Source organism: Petaurus breviceps, unplaced genomic scaffold, assembly GCF_028583685.1.
Source record: "Petaurus breviceps papuanus isolate PSGF00001 unplaced genomic scaffold, PetGlider_PUasm1.0 37, whole genome shotgun sequence".
In the NCBI taxonomy this organism is placed as follows: domain Eukaryota; kingdom Metazoa; phylum Chordata; class Mammalia; order Diprotodontia; family Petauridae; genus Petaurus; species Petaurus breviceps.
The window spans coordinates 62,527,832-62,551,752 of record NW_027186296.1 but is presented as its reverse complement, the minus strand read 5'-3'; the positions used below and the strand labels follow the sequence as shown (position 1 = coordinate 62,551,752).

The 23,921-nt window shown below is 35.6% G+C and overlaps 1 protein-coding gene across 1 annotated transcript in view; it reads right to left on the bottom strand.

Annotated features, from left to right (window-relative positions):
* The window catches only part of AGBL1 (AGBL carboxypeptidase 1), a 995,991-nt gene that overhangs the window by 341,985 nt on the left and 630,085 nt on the right, over positions 1-23,921 (bottom strand). The window contains exon 22 of the mRNA XM_069098544.1: positions 13,616-13,779. Within this exon, the coding sequence (XP_068954645.1) occupies positions 13,616-13,779 (164 nt within the window). The remainder of the gene's footprint in view (positions 1-13,615; positions 13,780-23,921) is intronic.

Below are 23,921 nucleotides of genomic sequence, written 5' to 3'. Positions count from 1 at the left end.
TGCTAACCATAAACATATCCACTTCTCTGCTATCCTGAAAAAAATTCCCTTCCCCTCAAAAACAAATTTCATTTGAGCTTGTTATTAGCCTCTACACTCTCATATCTCTACTCTCTTTAACAGCTAACTTCTTAGGAAAAAATGTCACTGTGTATCACTTCTACTTTCTTATATCGCACCCATTTCTCAACTCTTGACAACTGGATTTTTGAAATAAACATTGAAATTGCTCTCTTGGTGGCTCACTTTGAGAAATGTTCTGTGATTTGATCAGATGAGACTCTGGGAAGCCATTTTGTTGAGAGTCCCCCAGCTTTGAAAAACCCAGATGTTGATTTGGTATGGATGTAATGGTTGGACAATTTGGAAACCTGTCTACTTGATCTGTTTCTCTGTCTTGATAATTCTGTCTGCATACTCTGAATTTCGGGGTGCTGACCTTTTTCCCCTGAACTAAACGATATATATACACACACACACACATATATATATATGTATATATATTTGACTGATTAAAGTAAGCTTGTTAACCAAAAAAAAAAGAAAGAAAGAAATTGCTCTCTCCAAATTTATCAACGATTTCTTTAATGTTAAATTCCACAGGTTTATCAGTTCTTCTTCTTGACCCATCTGCCACACTTAACACTTTTCACCATCCCCTCATCCTGGATACTCTTCCCTTACTGATTCTTTTTTTTAAGCAATTGGGGTTAAGTAACTTGCTTAAGGTTACATGGCCAGTTTTTTTGTGTGGGTGTTAAGTATCTGAGGCCAGAATTGATTCCAGGTCCTCCTGACTCCAGGGCCGGCACTCTTACTCACTCCACCACCTAGCCGCCCACTGATTCTTTTTTTCATGTTATTTCCTGATTTTCCTCCAGCATCTAAGTTCTCCATTCCAGTCTCCTTTGATGGATCATCTTGTTGCCAATACATTCCACTCTTCTAAGCTAGTCTTTCTTGTCTTCTCTTCCCCTACTCTGTCTGTAAGCAGCTCCCATGCATTTGATTAGCTTATCAATGAATGTGACTCCAAAATATCAATGTCCACCTCTTACCTCTCCCTTCAACTCCAGTTCTGCATCACTAGCTTCATGCTGAATGTTTGATGTCTCAAATTCAACCTTTTTTAAGTCAGAATTTATTATGTTTTTCCTGGAAATTGATCCCTTTCCTTTTTTATTTTTATTGAAGTTATTCCCCACGTTTTCAACTTTGTCATCATCAGATCTTTTTATTCTTCCTTAGTACCAATATCCAATCATATGTCAAGTCTTGTTTATTAAACTTGTATAATATCTCTTATTTGAGTCTCTAACCCATTCATACAACCATCACCCTAGTTTCCACATGTATCGTCTTTTTACAATGGGCAGGTAGGTGTTTCAGTGGGTAGAGTGCTAGGTCTGGAGTCAGAAAGACATCTTCCTGAGTTCAAATCTGGTCTTCCTAACTGTGTGATCCAAGAAAGTCATTTAACCCTCTCTCCCTCAGTATCTCAACTATAAAATGTGTTAGAGAAGGAAATGACAAATCACTTTGGTATCTTTGCCAAGAAAACCCCAAATGGGGTCATAAAGATTTGGACACAAGTTAAACAACTGAAAAAAACAGCTTTTCACAGAGAGCAATCAAACCGTCTCTGAATCAGTCTCTCTTTTTCAAGTCTCTTTCCCTGTAGATTCCTTCCTCAACACAGCTGCTCAGTTGATAATTCTAAAACAAGTATGACCATGTCATCTCCCTGTACAAGTCTCTCCATTGCCTGTAATATAAAACATAGCTTTTCTGGGTTCTTTTTAATCCCTCCACTATTTCGTTTCAACCAATCTTTTTACACTGATTTCAAGTTACATTCTTAACTTATAAACATTTCAACTGATCTAGCCTACCTGTAATTAACTATATAAGATATTCTATCTCCCATGCAGAGCCTTTGTACTGGGAGGGATACTTCATATGTGAAAGGTTCTCCCTTTTCACTTCCACCTCTTAGAATCCTTAATTCCCTTCAAGACACACCTGAAGTGTCATTTCTTACTTGCTATCTTTCCTGACTCTACCCCCATAAAGCTCAGTATCCTCCCTCTTCCTATAATTAATTGTTTTGTCTTCACATTGTACATACTTTGTATTTTTTTTATTTATTTGCCCTCCCCCAACAAAAGATAAACTCTCTTAAAGTAGGGTTTTTTTTTTGTCTTTTTTATTCCTAATACAGATAGTATATACTTAATAAATTTCTATAGAATTGAAATAATTTGAAGTTTCTATAAGGATTATATGGTATAATATGTGTGAAAACAGTTCAAAACTTTCAAACTGCTACAGAAATGTCAGTCTATTATATCATTGTTTTTGTTACTATTAGTACCACTGCTCTAATTTGAAGCCACAATAGCTACACCATCTTGTTCTGCTCATTTACAAAATCTGTCATTCATTCAGAATACTTTGGTAAAAGAATGAAATAGGCTAACGAAGCCAAGACATGAGAGTTTTGTCCTGATTGTGTTGGTCAGGCATTTGGGTCTATTTTATCATCTTCTGGTCTATAAATGTGTAAAGTGAGTGGATGATTGATGGACCTCATCAAAGGCTCTTTGGGTAAGAGAATGGTTCAATCAGGAAGTCATAGAAGTAGTCCAAATATGTTATTTTGAAACTCGTCAATTTTTACAAGACTTCCTTTACACTATTCACTCTGTCTCTGTTGGGTGCATATGATGCTTTTAAAATAGGCAGATATGATGGCATATACTATTCTGGGTAAAGCATATAATTGTTGTTGTTGTTTTAACTAGAATTTATATAATGCTTGAGATTTTCAAATAAATTTACAAATATTGACACATTTAATTCTCATAAACAACCCTAGGAAATAGATGCTATTATTAGCTCCATTTTATAGATGAAGAAATTGGGACAGACAGAAGATAAGTGTCTTGCCCAAGGTGACCTAGCTAGTGTCTGAAACACGTTTTGAACTCAGTTTTCCTGGATTTCAAATCCTATCCATTGTATCACTTGCCTTCTCTCTGTAGCTACTATATTCAGGTGGGAGGTAATGTGAGATTTGCTGGTATTTGTGAAACCACCCGTTTGTGGCAGTGCCATTGAATGTACAGTTACAGAAATAAAGGGAGTTATAGACAGAGTTGGGATTCTGGTAAGTGTCAGAGGACATGGGTGTGATAAGCTAGTGTAACTGACTATCTCATTTATCTGTTTTCTTAAATTGTCAGCCATACTTATAAACAAGATACCCAAGATAGTGAACTGCACCTGGTTTCCCATTAAAGGTTAAATGATCACTTGATATCAAAGCTAGAAGAAGATTTAAAGATTTTCAGGTTTACCTTCATTTTGTAGAAGAGTGAACTGAAATCTAGAAGAGTGAAGTGATTTGTTCAAAATTATACACTAATATATTGCAGACATGATTCTAATCTATGTGTCTCAACTACAAGTCTACTATTTATCCATTGCACAATATTGTGGACCTATAGTTATGCTGTAAATGAGAACCCATTAAGGGATTATGGCAGCATAGTCTTGAGTCAGAGCAATCTGTGACAATCCTACATTTGGACTCTCCAGAAGCTACATGTCTATTAACTCCCATCTTAAATGACTCTTGCTTTTGATGGATTTTCTCTAAGGATAAATAGGATTCAAAATTACAGAATCAGAATTGAAAGGAATCTTAGTCTACCCTGTCATAATAATCACATCTACAACATCCCCAGGTTGGTCTGCTTTTGATTAAAGGCTTCACATGGAAGCCCATTCCATTCATTGATAAAATTCTTCTTATATTGTTGTGTTGATGGTAATGGTAACAATTATAGCAACTCATATTTGTCTAGCATTTTAAGGTTTGCAAAGTACTTTACCAAACATTTTCTCATTTAACCCCATAAAATATTGTACGATAAGTACCATAGGTTTTATTATCATTCCTATATTGCCAGAATCATTCGTTAGGAAGATTATTTTTCTTCCTTTTACATTATGTTCCCCCTAAGTCATCTCTTTACCAAGCTAAGTATCCTAAATACTTCTGATTATCATAGGATATTATCTTGAGGCATTTGAACATGATAGTTGACCTTCTTTTGAAATTTTCCAGTTTAAAATTGTTTTTGCTAGATTGTGACATCCTCAATCAAGAACCTTAATGTTGATGTGACCTCAGTAGGGTAGCTTATTATAAGCATATTATTTTGCTATTCCCTGATATGATATCTTTCTTAAAGCAACTAAAGATTTCATTTGCTGTTTTGGCAACGATATCACAATGTTGACTTAATTAAGTCACACCTTCCCTGTCTTATACTAGCATATTGATTTTTGCAATCCAAATATAATAAAATATTTAGCTCTATTAAATTTCATTTTATTAGATTTGGCCAAATGTTCTAACCTGACAATGTAATTTTGGATTCTGATTCTGCAGTCCAAAGCATTAGGTATCCTAACCAACTTTGAGTCATTGGCAAATTTGATAAGTATGCCACCTATGCTTTAGTTCAAGTGATTTCTGTAGGATTGTTCATCCTTTTGTATTCATCTTCTGTTGCCTGCCTTTATTTCCAACTTCATATATGCCTTTCTAAAATCTAAGGTCATCAGTGCATTCTCTTTATCTCCACAAAAAGACTTTGCTTCCCTTCCCTCCTCTTCTCTCTCTCTCTCTCTCTCTCTCTCTCTCTCTCTCTCTCTCTCTCTCTCTCATTTGACTCTTTGATATTACTGTCTTTGGAGAAATTTAATTCAGAAGGTTCTTTCTCTCCTATCTTTAAACCATTAGAAATCTATTTCCCTCAAATCCAGGGTACATGTTGGATATTATTTGTTTTTCTGTCTTTTATCACAAACTCAAATAATGAGTTTCCCCCTTTTCTATTCAGTATGCAGTATTTCCTTGTTGGTGTAAATCAGATCTAGACTTTTACTTCCCTCATTGTTTTTTCTACCTTTTAAAGGATGAACTTTTCCACAAACCACGACAACAAAGTAACTGCTCTGCTTTTGGCAGAGAGAAATACCTTAGACACATGTTCAGATAGTTCAAGTCTCCTATCACTATTTTATCACATGCCAAGCTTGTGATCTACTTCCTAAACCACAATTGTTTCTACACTCAGTCCAGGTGGTCTATAGTATACTGTGTTTATAATGTGGTTTCTGTTTCTATATCCATTGATTTTTACCTAAATATACTCCATTATGCTTTTCTATTCTGTTTCCTGTATTTTCTCAGTTTAACATATATGCTTATTATACAATGTTGAAAACTGGACTCCACTTTTTAATCTATTTGATTTCTTTGGAATAAGGTCAATATTTTCTGAAACATCTTCCAAAGAAGATTCTAATACAACTATTTATCATTGATATCCATTAAGTCAAATTTACATGCTTGTATAAGGATTTCAAGATCTTGCTTGTTAACCATACTCCATTCACTAACATTATTGTAAACACCTAATTATATATGTGTGCATGTGTGTGTGTGTGCCTCCATGCATTCAATTGAACTGCATTTATCTCAGCTATATATGAAGCCATTGGTTTTACTCCTGGATTTTTTTTAGTATTCTCTACTGCTTTTCTTCTTTTAACACTGTAGTTACTTTGGCATCTTCTTTACCAAATATACAAAGTCAAATTTCACTGTGCCCTCTTATTTTCAGATTAAAATATTTTTATTAGATTTCCAAGACTCTAGCATTCACTCTCCCCATCCCTAATCTTCAACTGTCTCATGTTAGATATAAAATTTACATTAGCCAAGAGTCTGTCATGCCTACATTTTATACCATGATCCAGAAATTCAGATTTCATTCTTGCATAACTAGTCATTTAATTTCCAATTTTCCTTTTTTTCTCTAAACCTTTTTTCCCTCTATTGGTATCAGTGGTAAAAACAAAACAAAAACAAACCCAATGACACTATTTTTTTTTATTTTCTTGAAATAAATTATACTCATAACAGAATTCTGTACTTGGAGTCAGGACAAAATGAGTTTCAATCCTGACTCTCTTACTGGTGGTGTTACTTTGAACCTTTTTTTTCTTTTTGAACCTTAGTTTCTTTAACTTAAAAATGGTAATAATGATATCTATCTTACCTACCAAACAGGGCTAAGCTTGAGACTCAAATATGAAAGCATACCCAAAGTGCCTTACAATCTTTAAAGACATATATATATATATAAGTTATTCATATTACTATTATTATCAATAATAATCCTTCCTTGTAGATTTCTTCTGATAAAGTTATTTGTGTCCAAGTGAAATATTACAAGTAATTTTGTTCCTCTAAGCATCTGTATCTATAGACAAATGAGAGATGTTCTTTCTATTTTTTTTTGTAAAATCTGTATATCATTTAGTTGAATGCTTAGATTGTATATATTACTAGTCCAGAGTGTGCCATGGTGACTTATTCAATAAAATTATGCTGACTTCATTTATAATAGCCTCTGTTCTGCTCATATTTTATTTCTGAAGCATTTGAATTTTAACTTTCCATTTCATGTGTATCACTTTATGCAGGCAGAGTGCATGAAAATGAAGACAGGACATAGTCTGTGACTCACAGCCAAATAAAAAAGGGATGAACCCCATACATGACAAACTTCTCTTTTAGAACTAATTTTGAAACTCTGGCCATTGCATAGACTTTTTTCAAAGTGCTCAAGCAACAATTTTTTTCAAAAAGTAGCCAATTTCTATTGCTTTTCATCACCAATACATTGATCATCTCTATGATAAGAAGTAGAAGAAAATGTTACCTTGCCTTGCCACCTTGACCTCTGAGAATTTTCATGGATGGAGACTGTACAATATATTTGTCTTCCCATTAAAAAAGAACTGAATTAAACCAGAGGGTCCAACACTGGTAGTCCATCAGAGTTGTCAGGAACATGGGGATATGGAGGGGCAGGAGGGCAGTAGTACTGAGTACCACTGCTTAAAGGCCTGCTAGTGTGCAGAATATAATAGATTTCAACAAGTTCATTTCTCAGCTATGAAACCTTCCTTTGCCTTGTCCTATTGTAATTTTGCTGACTCTTGGTTCTGTCTCTGCTCTTAGATCCTATGGCAACTAAGGACATCATTACCGTTTAAAGACATATAAAGTCTGTTTCTATTTTCTTGCTTCTGATTGGCCTGCCTGGTCCAGGATTTATATTACCATAATGTGTAAGAATAACATGAGCACCACAAAGAATCCCTAATTACTTTTTGGTCACAATCAGGTCAGATAGGAACAACCTTCCAAGCACATTGAAATTATTTGGTCTAGAATCTACAATTCAGGGGTGGCTGCATGGTGCAGTACCTGACCTGGAGTTAGGAGGACCTGAGTTCAAATCCTGCCTCAGACACTTAACAATTACTAGCCATGTGACCTTGGGCAAGTCACTTAACCCCAATTGTTCTGCCTTCCTCCCTCAAAAAAAAAAAAAAGGAATCTAAAATTCACCAAATATATGTATTGTTTTCCAATTAGAGAAAGAATCTGGAAGAGTTGACTGAATTTGAATTACTTGGCCAAGCCTGTCTAGGAAAGAAAAAGGAAATCTAAGTGCATTTGGCATTTGAAGACACATATTTTAATCCTATGTGTGGTTATTAATATCTTTGTGACCTTGACACCTCACTAGACCTCATTTTTCTAATCTATAAAATGAAGGAATTAAACTATCCCAATTTAAAGAGTTTTTCCATCTCTAAATCCTTTAATAGAAAGTAGTGAAGCAAATTACTCCATTAAAGTTTCCACTTTGTGACAGTCCATTGACCATTGTCTAACTACTTACTGTACAAGCAGAATATTTGTATAAACTATGATGTTCCATCTGCCAATGATAGTTCTTGGTTTGAATTTCCCTGCTTTGATTTTAACTTTTGTTTTCTCTCTCTCTCCTCTGCTTTTATTTTTAAACATGTTTGATAAATTAATTACCTCTCTGGAAGGTATTTAGACTTTGAACCCTCCTGCAGGAGGTCTGGCTCTAGAGTTTGATAATGGCCACTGGGGTCAGCATGCTTACAGGCTACTTAATAATATGAAAGCCAACAGAATCAAACAAAAACAGAGAGAAAAAGATGGCACTCTGGAAATTAATGAAAAGCTGCTGAATTTCCCTAGACTGCCTGAGGAAAGCTATTTGAAGCTCGCCTAAATATTAAATGCATTCATTAAGTGTTTCTTTCCTGTTTGGGCAAATCTCAAAGGCTTTCAGTGGCCTTAAATTTTTGGAATATTAAGTCAAGAAGTTTCTATTTGTAGAGAAGGAAAAAAGAACATAACCTATATTTGAAAGTATTTTTCAACTGGAAGGAGCCAAATATCCTTCTGTCGGTCTGGCTTTCTTAATAGAAAAAAAAAATAACTACAAAAGAATAAGTGATTCAGTAGACCTGAGCCTAGCAATGGAAATCTTGGCCCTAAAGGGCCATAAATTCTGATCTTAACCCTGCCCCCTAAAATGATATATAGCACTAGACAAGTGTAATGTTAAGGGAATTTGAAGATCTTCCCTGCCCACTAATAGGCACATAGAACCCTGGCCCAGAGCCAGTTAGGCTCTGAGCTACAGGGAGTTTCCAATTAAGTGCTGAGACATGAGAATTTTCAAGCTCCTCAGCACTCAGCCAATCAGATGCTACATCTTTGTTATATATCCTGGGAGACTGGCATTTTGCGTTAGGGGTTGCCTCGTGAGAAGTATCCTTCAATTTCCAGGTCAAGACTCTGAGTAACTTTATTTTCAGACCCATTCCACTCCCGACTACTCAAATGTTGTCTGTGCTCCCTTGATCCAGTGATGTATGTAAAATGTATAGCAATATTGCTATGCTCAGACAGCTGGAGCCATGTCTATTGATCTTTGTGCTAATTTTTCTGCTTGTATTTTCTTGTTCAGGGTGTTGATCTTTCCCCTGAACTAGTGAATTTAATTAAATGTAGGATTGTTAGCCCCCTTTTGAGCAGTCTTTCCTTTAAAAGAAGATTAAAGAATCTGTGCTGGCAGGTAATCCTGGGTGAGCTAGGATGCTTGCTGTCACAAGGAGTCAGTTAACCTCACTGAGAAAGTCACTAAAACTTCTTGCTGTTTGCTTGGACCACTTATATAATGGGAGTCATATTAAGTAACTTTTGGATTTTCATTTGTAGAAAACACTTTGTAAATACTAAATGATGATATATTTGACAGATAATGAAAACATTTTCTTTTCCTTCCAATTTTTATCTTGTATGTTTCCTTACTTTGACTGTCATCTTCCTGAACAGGAATTAATTGTAGAGGTGTGGATATCTGGATAATCAATTTATCTTTAATGGTAACAAAAGAATTAGCAGAAATACTTAGCCTAAGAGGAACCCAGAAAACTTGTAAGAGAAAAGACTCCATGGAGTATTGAAATAGGTTTCAGTTTAATTTAGCCTGATAAGAGAGAGAGAGATCCTAGTCAGGTACCATGCTCTATAGTACAGAATAATATTGGGTTCAAAATTTGAATCAAAGCTGATTTATGGAAAAGGAGAATGGGAAATCTAATGGCTAATGCCAGATGGTAGTCATTTGTAAAATATGTCCTTAGAACTTAAAATCCTGAGCCCCAATCCCTACATTTACATAAATACTTTCAATTTCTGATACTCAAAGCTACTTATAATTTTTTTCAAATAGTTACTAATTATTAACACCACAGCATGACCAATGTGTCCATCAGAGAAATCTCCAGATACACAATATTGCTTTATAGGGTCTTCCTTGTTCATCTTATCAGTCACTGGGCTGGGAAGGCAGGATAACTGCTTAGGAAAAAGCCAAGAAACTAAAAGGTCCCTGAGGAAAATGTCCCGCATTCCTCAACTCTAAGTATAGTCAAAAAACACAGGCTTCTTATAAGAATTCTCACATGCTGCATGAGGAGATGTTGTAAAATAATCCCATAACCTTAAAAAAGGCAAGAGGTCTTAATCAGTAAGACAAAGAACTCCAGAATCCGATGTTTGGAGAGGCATATAAATTGAGCTCTAAGGACCAGAAGCAAAGATTGCAAATACAACTATGCTTTTGAAGCTGCCTGTTTTTGGAAAGTTCATTGGGGAGTTCCACTCTGGATCTGGGGAGGATTCAATATGTGATTGCAGGGATGCTTTCCTCCCTTGAAAAGTGAGGAAAAACTGTGCTGATATTCACTTAAACATAAGAATTAACTCTATCTGTTCCATGTCTTAGTAATAACCTTTACAAAAGCATAAGCTGTAAGAGTACCTGGGTATCCTTCTCTCCTAATTTAAATGGAGACTGAGCACCTCCTGAAAAATTAATGCCGTGTCTGGAGGTGATTTTTTTTTTGCCCTTTTGGTATTCCATCAAATTACAGACTAGAAATGCAATGGAAGAACTGAGATGCAAAGAGAATCATAGGAGAAACTGAAGGAATGATAATTTGATCTAGGGAAAAAAATCCTAGAAAGTCTGAGACTCAGGTGCAACTGTAAATCTCTGCTTTTTCTTATTTTTAAAGAGAGTGGGTTTGTTCAGAGGATGAAAGCCAAGTAAAGTAGCTCTACCGGATAGCAGCAAAAAGCAATGGAAGAATGAATATCAAGATGAACTGTGGCTGACTCAGCAAAAAATACTAAATGACTTTGGAAAAGGCTTGTCACAATAGATAAACGGTACCTCTTGGAGAGGTAGTTTAACATTCCTACAATGCACGCACAATTATTCCTGGGGATGAAATAAGGAATAGAAATGGAAGAGAGGAAAATACCTCTTATGTTTGAGGGGAAAAGTCCTACTCAAATAGAGAAGAAAGCATTAGAAAAGAGGGGAAAACCATTTTAAGCTACATTCTGTGAGTAAATAACCATGATTGCTGTCCCATCTCTAGGCATGACAAATGGGAAGTTACTCTGTAAGCACTGGCTAAACTCTAATCGCTTTTATGGCAAATGAGGCATGAAACCTATTGTCAAAAAACATGATGTCCAAAGTGTAGAGCAGTACTTTATCTTCCCAGTAGATTCCTCAGAGGTCTGAGCCAGCTAAGGGGCCTGGAATACTTCAACAATTGTACCCTAGGCCCTATTTCAGGCTAAATATGAAGGAAGGTCTATTTGGACAACATGTTCTATTTTACAGAAGTGATTTTTCCCGAGTGATGGTGGGAACTCTATAAATAGAAAGAAGCTGAATTTCAACTGGGAGACATGCAGGTGGTTATGTTTCAGGGGTCTTATCCTAAGTCCATTGAGAAATGTGCTGCACAACATCACAGAATCTTTCCAGCTCAGTTATTGGTCATTTGAGTAAGGACCCTAATGGCAATGAAATATCGTGGGGATAGTTCCTCAGTTACTCTTTCATCTGACTTAAAAGGAGAAATAGTGTGTTGCTTAGAAACAAGAGAGAGTCCCAAACAGCTCATTCTTGGTTTCAGTCTGATGACTGAGAAATGACTCCCCCTCATAGTAGATGTAAGGAGGTCACTCACCAGAACATGTTTGGGTCAGGGACATTTGCATGCAGTTTTCTCTACTGCCAGGTGGCCTCCAGTTCCCAAGGGCACATTGTGCCGAGTCTCTGATTCTGCTTCTTGTCAGTTGCCTTGAAGCTTATAGTGAAAATATTTTACGATGCAAACATTTAGAAAAATCAGACAGAAGGGTCCCCCCCCTCCCTTATGTACTCATTCTGATTCAGGGAATTTTCCCTCCCTCTTCTACCTCTAGCTGTGAAGCTTTGAGACTGATTTAACTCAGCAAGTTGAACAGCCACTCATTAAGTATAGAGACACTGATTAGAATGACTAGGCATCATAAAGTATCTCCCAGATATGATAGGAATAGCTATTGTGGGTTGTTGATATCATCTTATGATAGTCTGTGTTCTAGCCATTTTACTTGGTCCTTGACACTATATTTTTCAGATTCGTATTAGAAACTGGGTTTCCTTGATAGATTTCTCTTGTTCCACTTTACAGGCAACTGATCCTCACTGCATTGGGCACAATCAATTCTACTAAAGGCAGCAGTGCCAAGCCTGTTCAAGCTTTTCTCACTGAGCAACAAGGAAGAAAACAACTTGGGAATGCATGGAGCTGAGACAACTTGGGAAAGAAGGAGAGGAAGAGACAAGTTGAGATATAAGCTCTGACAGGTGGAAATGTTTGCTGTCAGAGGGAGAAGCTGACACTCCACAGTGATGCCAAACATGCCAAGCCATGGAAGAGGGTGAAGAAAACATGAAAAGAGAGAGTCAGGCTGAATATTGGAAAGAAATGGAGAGATATGTCCCTAGGGAGTAAAAGGACCTGCCTTTTGGTTTTCTCCACAGTCTGTGATCTAAATCAAGATGTGTTGAGTAAGCTAATTAGTGTGTTAAAATAATTAGGTCCAGAAGAAACCAGCCACATCTGAAGCATTTACACCATTCAGTATTTGAAAGTTTGATTAGTCATTTGCTGACAAGTCTCTTTGGAGAAGAAGCCTCAGCTGGACAACTGGAATTAAGTCAAAAGGAGGTGGAAACAACTCCCACCAAAATAAACCCTATTGCTTGTATTTATATAAGAAATTATTGTTTAATTTTGTCTTCACTATAGGATATGCGTGTACTCTGTGCCTGGCATTGTGCTAAGTGCTGACGATACAAAGAAAGGCAAAAGACAGTCTCTAATCTCAATGCACTCACTATCAATATATCAATTGATATAGTTATGAACAATCATATTCAGGCAACCTATGCACAGGATTAAGCATAATTATATCCTCTATAAATTTTCTAGTAGGATTTTTATTTTTCACTACATCCCCCCTTTAAATGACCCTAGTCCCCACATCCTCCCTGTACTCAACACTTATACCTCTATGTCAGGTTCTTTTGGCTTCTTCCTGTTTAAAGATCTCTTCCTCCCTCTTTAGCTGCTTTCTTCCCTTCCTCACTGTACCAAGAACTAAAGAAGACACAAAATGAGTCAAAGTAGTCTACCCTCACAGAGCTTACAGAATGGCTAGAAATAAAATGTCTACACAAATAAATAAGATACAAAATAGAACATAAAAAACATGCATAAGAGAGTTAAAAACCCATCCTTTCCTCTTTCATCTTTTGTTTCCAACCATCATTAGCAAACCATGATTAAACTCCTTCTATACACTAAGGACTGTAGGAGACACTGATGAAGAAACAAGGATAAAAATGATACAGTCTTTGTCCCCATGGATTTTATGAATAAAAACAGTAAAACAGTTGTGGAAATAACTATTAATCATAATAATAAAATATGTCTAGATAAAAGGATAAACCAAACTTTCTCCTATTTTCCAGGTACTAGGGTATAGTTGAATAAGAATAAATTTCCTAAAATTCTGTCCCCAGCTATCCCTAAAGTGCTCCAATGTGGGGGAAACCCATAGATGGTTACTACATCCACTGTCATTGGAAAAGCAAATTCAGGACTTTCATGATTTCCAAAGATCTCTCAATCCTCTTAACTTCAAAATATTCATTTCTCATTTGTAATCTGTCAAAGGAAAACAATTGATTCAATTTTTCCAATAATCTCGAACAGTTACCTGCGAAGTTGGTGTCCCATAATATCCTCCCTGGCATCTAGTAGGGCAGAGGCTTGTGCCATGAACTGAGAGCTACAAGTTAATGATTTGAGCTGCAGAAGGAGAAGGCCCAGGCAGAATGTGGCTCCCATCTCTTCTAGTTCATGTGTTCCCAGTTGTAGACCCTACCAATGAGACACAACAATGAATGAATTATATACATACATACATATATATATATATATATATGGATAGACATGCGTGTGTATGTGTGGAAAGTAATATCAGCCTAGCTAAGAAATCAGTCAATTGATAACATGTCTCAGATATTCACACTATATCTAGGATCTACTAATGTGCTCAGAGTTACAAATGGCATTCAACAGAATGCAAGCTCATTGAAGGTAAGAACTATTTTTTTTTCCTTTTTCCTTTGCAATTCATGGTCTAGCACAATATATCACAAATAATAGCATGTAATAAATGTTTGCTGAATTGTATTAGATTGTATTGGAAATAAAAGACATCCCTCTAACCTAAAGAAATAGGCAATTTCCTGGAGGAAATGATGAAGATTAAAGAGAAAATAAAACAAGCCATTCTCTAAAAATAAATGATTAAAGTCTTAAAATGGTAGTATACAGCCAAATGCATCAGTAATAGCGTTTACAGTTGAATGCTAAGCCAATGAAGTGGAAAAGATTAAGAACTTTCAAGAGAGGATAAGATTAATTGACAGTAACTAGTGACTGGAGAATGATGAGGCTTATCTGATGTTATTGTTCAGTTGTATTTGACCCTTTGTGATCCCATTAACCATAGCATGCCAATATTGGACCATAGTATGCCAATATTGTCCATGGGATTTTCTTGGCAAAGATACAGGAGTGGTTGTCATTTCCTTCTTCAGTGCGTAAAGGCAAACAAAAGTTAAGTGACTTGCCTAATATCACACAGCTAATAAGTACCTGATGCTGGATTTGAACTCATATATTCTTGACTCCAGATCCCATTTTCTATCCACTCAGCTCCCTAGATATATCTTTTATTTGATAAGCAATAGATGATATTAATGATAATGATGACAATAAATAATAATAATAATATCTAGAACTTAGATGGATCATACTATGTTTCAGTTACTATCTTAAGCACTTTATTAATATTATTTTATTTGATGCTTATAACAACCCTGGGAAGATGATGTCATTATTATCCCCATTTTTAGTTGAAGAAACTGAGGCAAATGGGGGTTAAGTCACTACTCAAGGTCATACAGCTAGTAAGGGTTTGAGGGTGGATCTGAATTCAGATCTTCCAAACTCAAGACCCAATGCTCTAACTACTATGTCACCTTACTGTCTCAATAAACATTTATTAAGTGCCTACTATGTATAAGGCATTGACCTAATCATTGCGGATACAACAAAAGGCAAAATATAGTCTCCACTCTCAAGCAGCTCACAGTCTGATGGAGAGAACAGCATATAACTGTATGAAATCATCTATCCAGGAGAAATTGAAAATAATCAACAAAGGAAAGACTTGAAACATGAGGGGGATTAAGAAAGGTTTCCTGTAAATAGTAGGATTTTATCTGAGAGCTACAAGAATCAAGGAAGCCACAAAGCAGGAAGGCTTCATGGAAGAAGTGAGACTGAAAGGAAAAGAAGTTCAGTTCTTCAGGTGTGTAGAAAGTAAGTGGACAAAGAGTAAGGAGGTCTGGGTTCTAGTAACCCAATTGGTGTTCTGTCACTAATTGACTAAAGAGCTTGGATAAGATATAATTTCTATGAGCAGAATTTCTTGGACCATGACACGTTCACAGATTGAGAGTCTGAAGGGACCTTAATGGTTATCTAATATCATGTATGATGAAAACAAACAAACAAAACAGAGCAAAAGAGGTTAAATGATTTGCCAAAGTCAAACTGGTAGTAAATGGAGGTGCTGGGATATGAATACAGGTCTTCTGATTCCAAAGCAAGTATATTTTCCATTGAACCACACTGATATAAGATTTTTAAAAATGGGATCTGGGAAGAATTTTAGCTATCATCTAGTCCAACTACCTCATTTTATAGATAAGGAAACTAAGTGTGACAGAGATAAAGTGATTGGCCCAAGTTCACAAAGAAATTCAATAAGCATCAGAGCTAGGCCTCAAGACCAGAACTTTTGACTTCTTTCCACTATACTGAATCACTTCCTCCATCTGCAAAAGTTCTCTCAGATGTCTAAAATCCATGTATATCTACATATCTCATAGGCTTGTTATGACAACTAAATGAGATTATATTGAAATGACTTGAAAATATGAAGGGTCAAACAAAGGCAAATTTTAATCTTATTTGAATCATATGAAGGTAAAGATACCCTTCTGGGAGGAAGAATGATGGGTGTGAAGCCCAAGAGGCAAGAGAAATCAAGTGGTCTAGGTGGAAAGTGGGTAAATTTAATTTGCTAGAGGGACCACCCCAAGTTGAAGTACAGTGAGAAAAGTCAATTAAGCAATTGGATCATGTCCAGTGGAAACCTTTAAAATCCATGACTGGAAACTTTAATTTGCTATGAAAGGGGTTAGTCATTGAAAAGTTATAGGAAGGTTAGTGTTGCTAGCTAGATAACACTTAAGGAAGATGCTTCTTACTATTAGGGAGAGAACAGAAAATAAAGAATTACTAATGACAGGAAGACTTTCTGGGAGGATGACACAAGACATACACAATGTGACTGTTACGTATACTAAAATCATGACTGGAAAACAGTGTAAGTTTGGGAAATAAACTGGGAACTGAAGTGTATATGTGAATGGGAGAGGGAATGAAGACAAATTATATGTCACCAACACAAATCTCAGTCTGTTTAAAATGTTAGAGTTACCTGAGCTTTAAAGAGGTTAAGTGACTTGTCTATTGCCCCATAGATAATTAGTATCTGACAAGGAATTTTAACTTCATTCTACCAGGATCCAAAACAAATACTCTGTCTAATACTCAGTCATACCACCTCTCAAAGGCAAATTAAAAGGATAAAATTATTCCAAATTGTTTACATTATTTAGATCACTAAGAGAAATCTCTCCATCTCCATCTCCATCTCCTTCCTCCTCCTTTTCTCTCTCTCCAGCTATTTACCTTTTAGTTGGGATATCAGAAAATTAATGTCAAGATTTAGCTTCATACCTGAACAAGTTCTTCCCATTTAGGAGGACCAATATTTCATACAAAGTTCAGTTTGATTAGCTGAGTATTTGCCTCAAGCAAAAACTTGTAAAAATCTGTTTCTACACTAATATGACACCTATACTATAAAAATGTTTCCTGATTCATTGATATTATAAAGATCAGTGTTAGAAGCGAGTATCTCATTCCTCTTAGCTTTTGGTAATTCATGGACATTGGTGATGATAGTCACACAAAAAGTCTTCTACATGGGGAAAATCTTGAATCTAACAAAATTATCTAGAGTTAGGGAGTCAAAAATGTTCAAGGTTATTTCATCAATTTATGAATCTGTTTTGCTACATGTTTTGACACCTGTTTTCCTGATGAAAGACATTACTCCAGTTCTAGGGGAGATCTGTTCTTCAGTAAACAACAGGAGTGGGAGGGAAAAGACAGGTGTTTTGCAAGCTCATAATTTTTTAAGTCAATAGAAAGAGGTCACTTTAAAAAACAAGTCAGAAGCTAATGACTATGAAAAATCAAGATGCTGTTAAACAGATCCAAACAAATGAAAGAATAGAAGGCAATGTGAAATATCTCATGGGAAAAACCACTGAACTGGAAAATAGATCCAGGAGAGATAATTTAAAAATTATTGGACTACCTGAAAGCCATGATCAAAGTAAGAACCTAGAAGTCATCCTCCAGGAAGTTCTCAAAGAAAACTGCCCTGATGTTTTAGAACCAGAGGGCAAAATAGAGGTTGAAAGAATCTACCGATCACCTCCTGAAAAAGATCCCAAAAAGAAAACTCCCAGGAATATTATAGCCAGGTTCTGGAATTCCCAGATTAAGGAGAGAATATTACAAGCAGCCAGGAAGAAACAATTTGAATATTGTGGAAACACAATCAGGATAACCCAGGATCTGGCAGCTTCTACACTGATGGATTGAAAGGCTTGGGGGAAAAAAAAAGAAAAAAAAAAGTCAGACAGTTAACAACATCCCCAAAGTGTTTTCCATGTAGTGAAACTCTATGGGATTCTTTAATGATCTTCCTCTCTCAGATATGTCTTCTTGATTTCTTTCCTCCATGCTCTTACTGTTTAGTATCTTTGGTTATTCATTAGTACTTTGATGAATCAGTGACTTCAATGATGTGAGTACTCCCTTCATTTGTGAATATTATGATCCATTCATGTCCTCTCATCCTGTGTGACTCTTGTTCATTTATGTCCCCTCATGACTCCCCAAGAGAGGATCCACCCAATGTACCTTCTTCTAGATCACTTGGAATTTCATAAATTCTAGTGGAGTATATAGAATCTACCAACTCTTCGTCAAATAACCAGGCCCAGTTATTTGCTCAGTGTTAAGGAAATCAATATCATAGGTTCAAATCTGATCAGTTCCAATTCACTTGTTTATAGGCCAGTAGCCATACCCATGATGCTATAATTCAACCACTTCACAAATGTATGTATTTATTTCCACATGGAACTGTATTATAGGTTATGAATTGATTAATAAAATCCATGGCTGCTCCTGAAGACAAATTACAAATGAATTATCTGTGAGTAACTTAGTAGAATCATTCATACAAGTCAAATCCTGGTACAAAACCAAACATCACTATAACCATATTTTTTGTATAACAAAACAATTTCCAATTCCCACATGATGGCTCAATTATTTCAGGCAATGTTTAACACATTTTTTTAAATCAATTATAATGGAAATATGTGAATATTCTATTGGAGTGTTTTATAATAGCAATTGAGTTGTAGACAAAGAAAGGTCATTTTCAGCCGTTCATTAGTTATCAGAAAATATTATGCATCTAGGAAACTTCATTTTAAGAAGGATTTAGTGACTATCCCAGTAGATATAAAGATCTTAATGGATCTCTAATGAGAGTTAGAAAAAGGGTGGACAGGGGGAGGCCAAACTGTACAGTGAAATGCTCTTTTGCCTTGACCAGTATAGAATCATTGTAAGAGAACCTAAAAATCACAGCATCAAAAACAAACAAAAATTTTGACTTTGAGTGACACTGGAATTTCTTAGCTGGCGATATTGACTTTGTACTGTATTTTTAGTCAGGTAGGTGGTGTAATGACCTGCCTCAAACTCTTACTGGCTGTGAGAAGCTGAGCAAGTCAGTTACCCTCTCTCAGTCTGAGTTTTCTCATCTGTATAATGGTAACAATAGCATCTCCTCTCTGGGTGCTCATGTGGCTCAAAGAAGAATACAAAGTACTATACAAATCTTAATTATCTGTATCAATCCAAGCTGTTATTTCTAGGCCACTTATATACTGAGATAAATTATTAAATGCTTTATAGATTCTGTAGAATTGGCTTTGGAACCTCAGAACTACTAAGTTAGGTGGAGCACTATGGAAAGTACTGGACCTGGAGTCAGAAAACCTGAGTTTAAATTCAGCCTCAGATACTTATTAGCCATGGGACTCTGGGCAAGTCACACAACTGCCCTATCTTCCTGAGTTTTCTAGACTGTAAAATGGGGGCATTAATATTAATACCTCCTAGGTATGTATATGAGAATCAAATCAGATAAATCTATGGAATTCTTGGCACAGTGCCTAGAATATAGTAGGAGTTTAAGAAATATTTTTTCCTTTTTCCCTTCCCCAGGAAGATCTCAGATGATGACTAGTCTCAAATATATACTGGCCATGTGACACTGTGCAATTCACATAACATCTCACTACTCTAGTAACTAAGATTCTAATTGCTAAGAAAGAATGCCAACTTATTTGGCAGAGGGATTTTCCTCATCCAGTAATTTTGCATATCAATAAAATCATAGGACCAGTTCTTTATACTTAGTACATGTTATTTATTCAATAAATATTTGATGAATTTTATTTAATTCAATGGGAATATATTAATTTCCTATTGTATGAATGGCCCTATGAAAGGTACAAAGACAAAAAAAGGAACCTCTGATTTTAAGAAGTTACTAAAATAAAAGAACAGAGAGGTCAAATACACATTATAATCCCAAGTGTGGCCTGAACCAGATTAAAATGTAAAAGGGATATATTTAACAAAATAAATAAAAATACAATAGATTATAAATGATGATCATTTGTGATTTTCTAGGTCAATATACAGTCCATAGGAACAGTTTAATGGCCTCATTTCTGTTTGACACAACTGTACTAAAGAATAGGACACATAAAAAAGAAGCAAATATTAGATCCTTTGAGGGGATTGAAAGAATGCTAACAACTACAGAGACCAGGAAGAGTCTCCTTTCAGAGACTACATGAAATAAACTTGGAGGAAAGTTAGAGAGTCCAAGAGATAAAGGTGAAGAGGGAGGACATTCTATACCTGGGGGACAGAAAAGAAAGAGGAGTTTGAATGCCAGGTTTAGAGAATAGTAAGAAAAATATGAGAGTAATGGTGATATAATTCTGGAAAGGTAACCTTATTTTACTATTGAATGTATAACCCAAATAACTCAATCAAAGGAATCCCACATATACAAAAATATTTCTGGTAGCATCTTTTGTGGTAGTCATAAAGTAAGAAACTAGGTATTCACTGATTGAGAAATGTACTTTTGGGAAATTATTTTGGCAACAATGGGAAAGATGAACTTAAAAGCAGAAAAAAAAAATTAGTGACTAAAAAAACTTTTTTTCAATCATGTATAGGAGAGGTAATAAAGACCAAAACTATTTTAGTGTACATGTGTAAAGATTTAATGGGGACAGATATAATAGGTGTTAGGCAGGCAAAAATGAAAAAAAAATACTTGTCACTGATTGAATATAGTGGAAGAGGAGGAAGAAAAAGTTGAGGATAACAGCAAGGTAATGAACTTGATAACTAGAGGGATTATAGCGTCATCCACAGAAAAAAAGGATTTTGTAAATAGGGCAAGAAAGATCATATACAAAAATTCTCTTTCAGAAGTGTTATGCTTGAGATGACAATTTAGTATACCAATGTGGACAGTAACAGGCAGTAATACAGAATTGGAGCCCTGGAGAGATAAAGGACTGAATATGTTGAGTTGGGAGACATCTTCATAGATATTGATTTTTTTCCCCTGTGAGAACTAATGAAATTACCTAAAGATTTGAAGACAGGATAAAAGAGAATATAGACGAGGACAGATCCTTTAGGTATAATTATGGTTAAAGACTAAAACATGGATGATGATACAGCAATTGAAACTAAGAAGGAGCAGTTAGAATAGCAGAAAAAAAATAACAGCGAAAATAATGTCATGGAATTCAACAGAAGGGAGAGTATTCAGGAAGAGAGGTTAGTTAATGGTTTTCAAAGCTGCAAAAAGGACAAAAGAAATGAGAAATTAGAAAATACCATTGGACTGGGATAAAAGATCATTTTTCACTTTAGAGAGAGTAGTTTCATTGGGGTGGTGGGGTTGGATGCCAAATTGCAATGGGTTGAAAACTGAGATGTGTTTAGGAAGTGTATTAATAGGGGTAAGGATTTTGTTCTTAAGATTTTATTTGTAAAGGGGAGGAAAAACAGGAGAGGATAACTTAAAGGGATAATAAAGTCTAGGTGCTTTTGTTTTGTTTTGTTTTGTTTTTTTAAGATGAGGGTATCCTGGGCATGTTTGCAAACAGCATTGAAATAATCAAAATATAGCTAGAGTTAGAAAGAGAAGCCATGCTCAGGGACGTAAATTTGCCATGAAAAAAGGAGAAAATGATAACTTGGGCACAAATAGAAGTCTTGGTCCACTGTCTTCTTAGATGATAGAAGTAAGAAAGTATAGGGGATGACACAAACTGTTAGCTGCTTGAGATCAGGGACTCTTTTTTGTCTTTCTTTGACTCTCCAGTGTTTAGTTAGTAGTGTCACACAGTAGATTTCAGCTGAGAGAAAACAGGAGAACATAATTATAATAATAACAACAACAATAAATAGTAATCATCATTATGACAATAGTGGTAATTTTTATGGTAGTAACCACCATTTATATAGCACAGTTAAGGTTTACAAAGTGCTTCACAAATATTGTTTCATTTTATCCTTACAGTTAACCTGGGAGGTAGATGTTATTGTTATTTTTATTTTTTTAGATAAGGAAACTGAGGCAGACAACAGTTATGCAACTTGTCCAAGATTACATGATTAGTTTAGTTATCTGAGGACATATTTGAATCCAAGTTTTCCTGTGATTTCATTTATATAGAATGCTCCCAGTGATGAGCTTTCTCTATCAATTCAGATAAGCACATTTTCTACAAGTTGTAATCCTATAATCTCATAAAGCTACCTAGGAAACTGGGAGGGCAAATGATCTGCACAGGGACAAACAACTAGTGTATACCAGAGGCAGGATTTCAACCTATATCATCATGACACGAGGCAGGATCTCTCATAGGATGTTGCCTAAAATGAAGTTAGATAACAGTGAATTAAAGTAGATCCAGCAAGCACAGTTGTTTGGCTTTCTCTAACGTTTGGTAAAAATGAGTACAAGTGGAAAAGGAAGGGAACGGGAATGATATAGGGTAGGAATTTATCAAGGCATAAGCAACAAAATGAAAGGGTGGAAGAGGGAATGGAATTTAAGGGAGATAGACAGGGTACACTGACCTGAGTACAGCATATATAGAATATGAGAACCCCAAAGAGCTAGATCAGGAGTGATAGACTGGGAAAGGAGTCATGGATAAAGTGACTAGAGGTCAAAGACAAATAAGAGAGTTACTTTGCTCCACTCTGAGTGTTTGACTAAAAGAATATATGAACAGATTAATAGATTTTCTTTAAACCTATGTAAATATTGCTTTAGTATACATCTAGCCCAAGTTGATATTTTCTAGGACTCTATAATACCGACTTCTGGAATAGTTTGTATTTGGATCGTCATTTGATACATATTGAACTCTCAACAGTGCTCTGAGGATAAAATAACTCAAGTTTATAAAGCACTTAGGTTATCAAAGTGTTTTTCAGACATTCTAACACTTAACCCTATATTGCATTACAACTACATAGTGAGGCAAACCCTAAACATATTCTTTTCCTTTAATTTATAGATAAGGAAACTAAGAGGCATTAAGTAATTTGCTCATGATCATACAACTAGTAAGTATTTGAAGTTGGAGTTAGACATGGGCCATTCTGACTCTGAATCTAGCACTGTATTCTCTATGCCCCACATCATCTCAATATTTAAAAAAATCCAAAGAAGCATAATCCACATTTTTAATTCAGTTATGATAGTAAGGGCCCTATGACAGGATAACCTGCCTTCACATTTTCGGAGGTAGATGATCTCGGGTTGTGGTGATTATTATTGCAGTTATTCTTATTATAATTTTGTTATTTTTGGGGGGGCTGAGGCAACATCCTCAAGAATATGAGTTGTAGTACAATTGTACTAAATGAATATCCAAACCTTAAAATAAAATTTCTGAATTTCATTACTTTACAATATTCTATTTGTCCTATGGAATTAGTATTGGTCCATCTACATTTGCCAAGGCCAAGCACTATAAGACTATCATCTATCAATAGCAAAAGAAAACACATGAATACAGCACAGTGCACTACAAAATTATTGACTGCTATTGTCGCTACTGATATCCCTTCAGAAAATAGTCATCCACTATTAACTACAGGTCATCATGAAAAGCACATGAAATGAGATGCAGAATTTATTCACTTTCATGGGCACTCTGCCCAATTACCATTAGGCTCACTGCCTGATTTCCATTAGACTAATACTAATTTCTTTTAGGTCCATAGGTCAATGCTTACTTTCTTGGTTGGAATAACTTGTCTGCTACCCCAGGCCAGGAGAGTATCCAGTGATGGACAGATTTTCCCCAGAAATGCCAACAGTGATGAGTAGAGAGCCCTTCAAGACACCTTCTGTGACTTTAAAGACTTAAAACATTTGAAAATTTAAACAGATTTGGGGAAACATTCAAGCTAGTCTTTAAACTTCACTTATGCTTTCCTAACCTTGATACAAATCTAGTTGAAAGGCAAAGCCTAAGCCAATCTAGCCATGCAGATAAGTATACTGAAATGGGAGGCAAAGAAAAAAAAAGAGAGAGTGATGATGGTTAGGCTCCCTCAGCTTTGCTACTTATCAACACCATCAAATGGATTCTAATGTTTTCATGCTG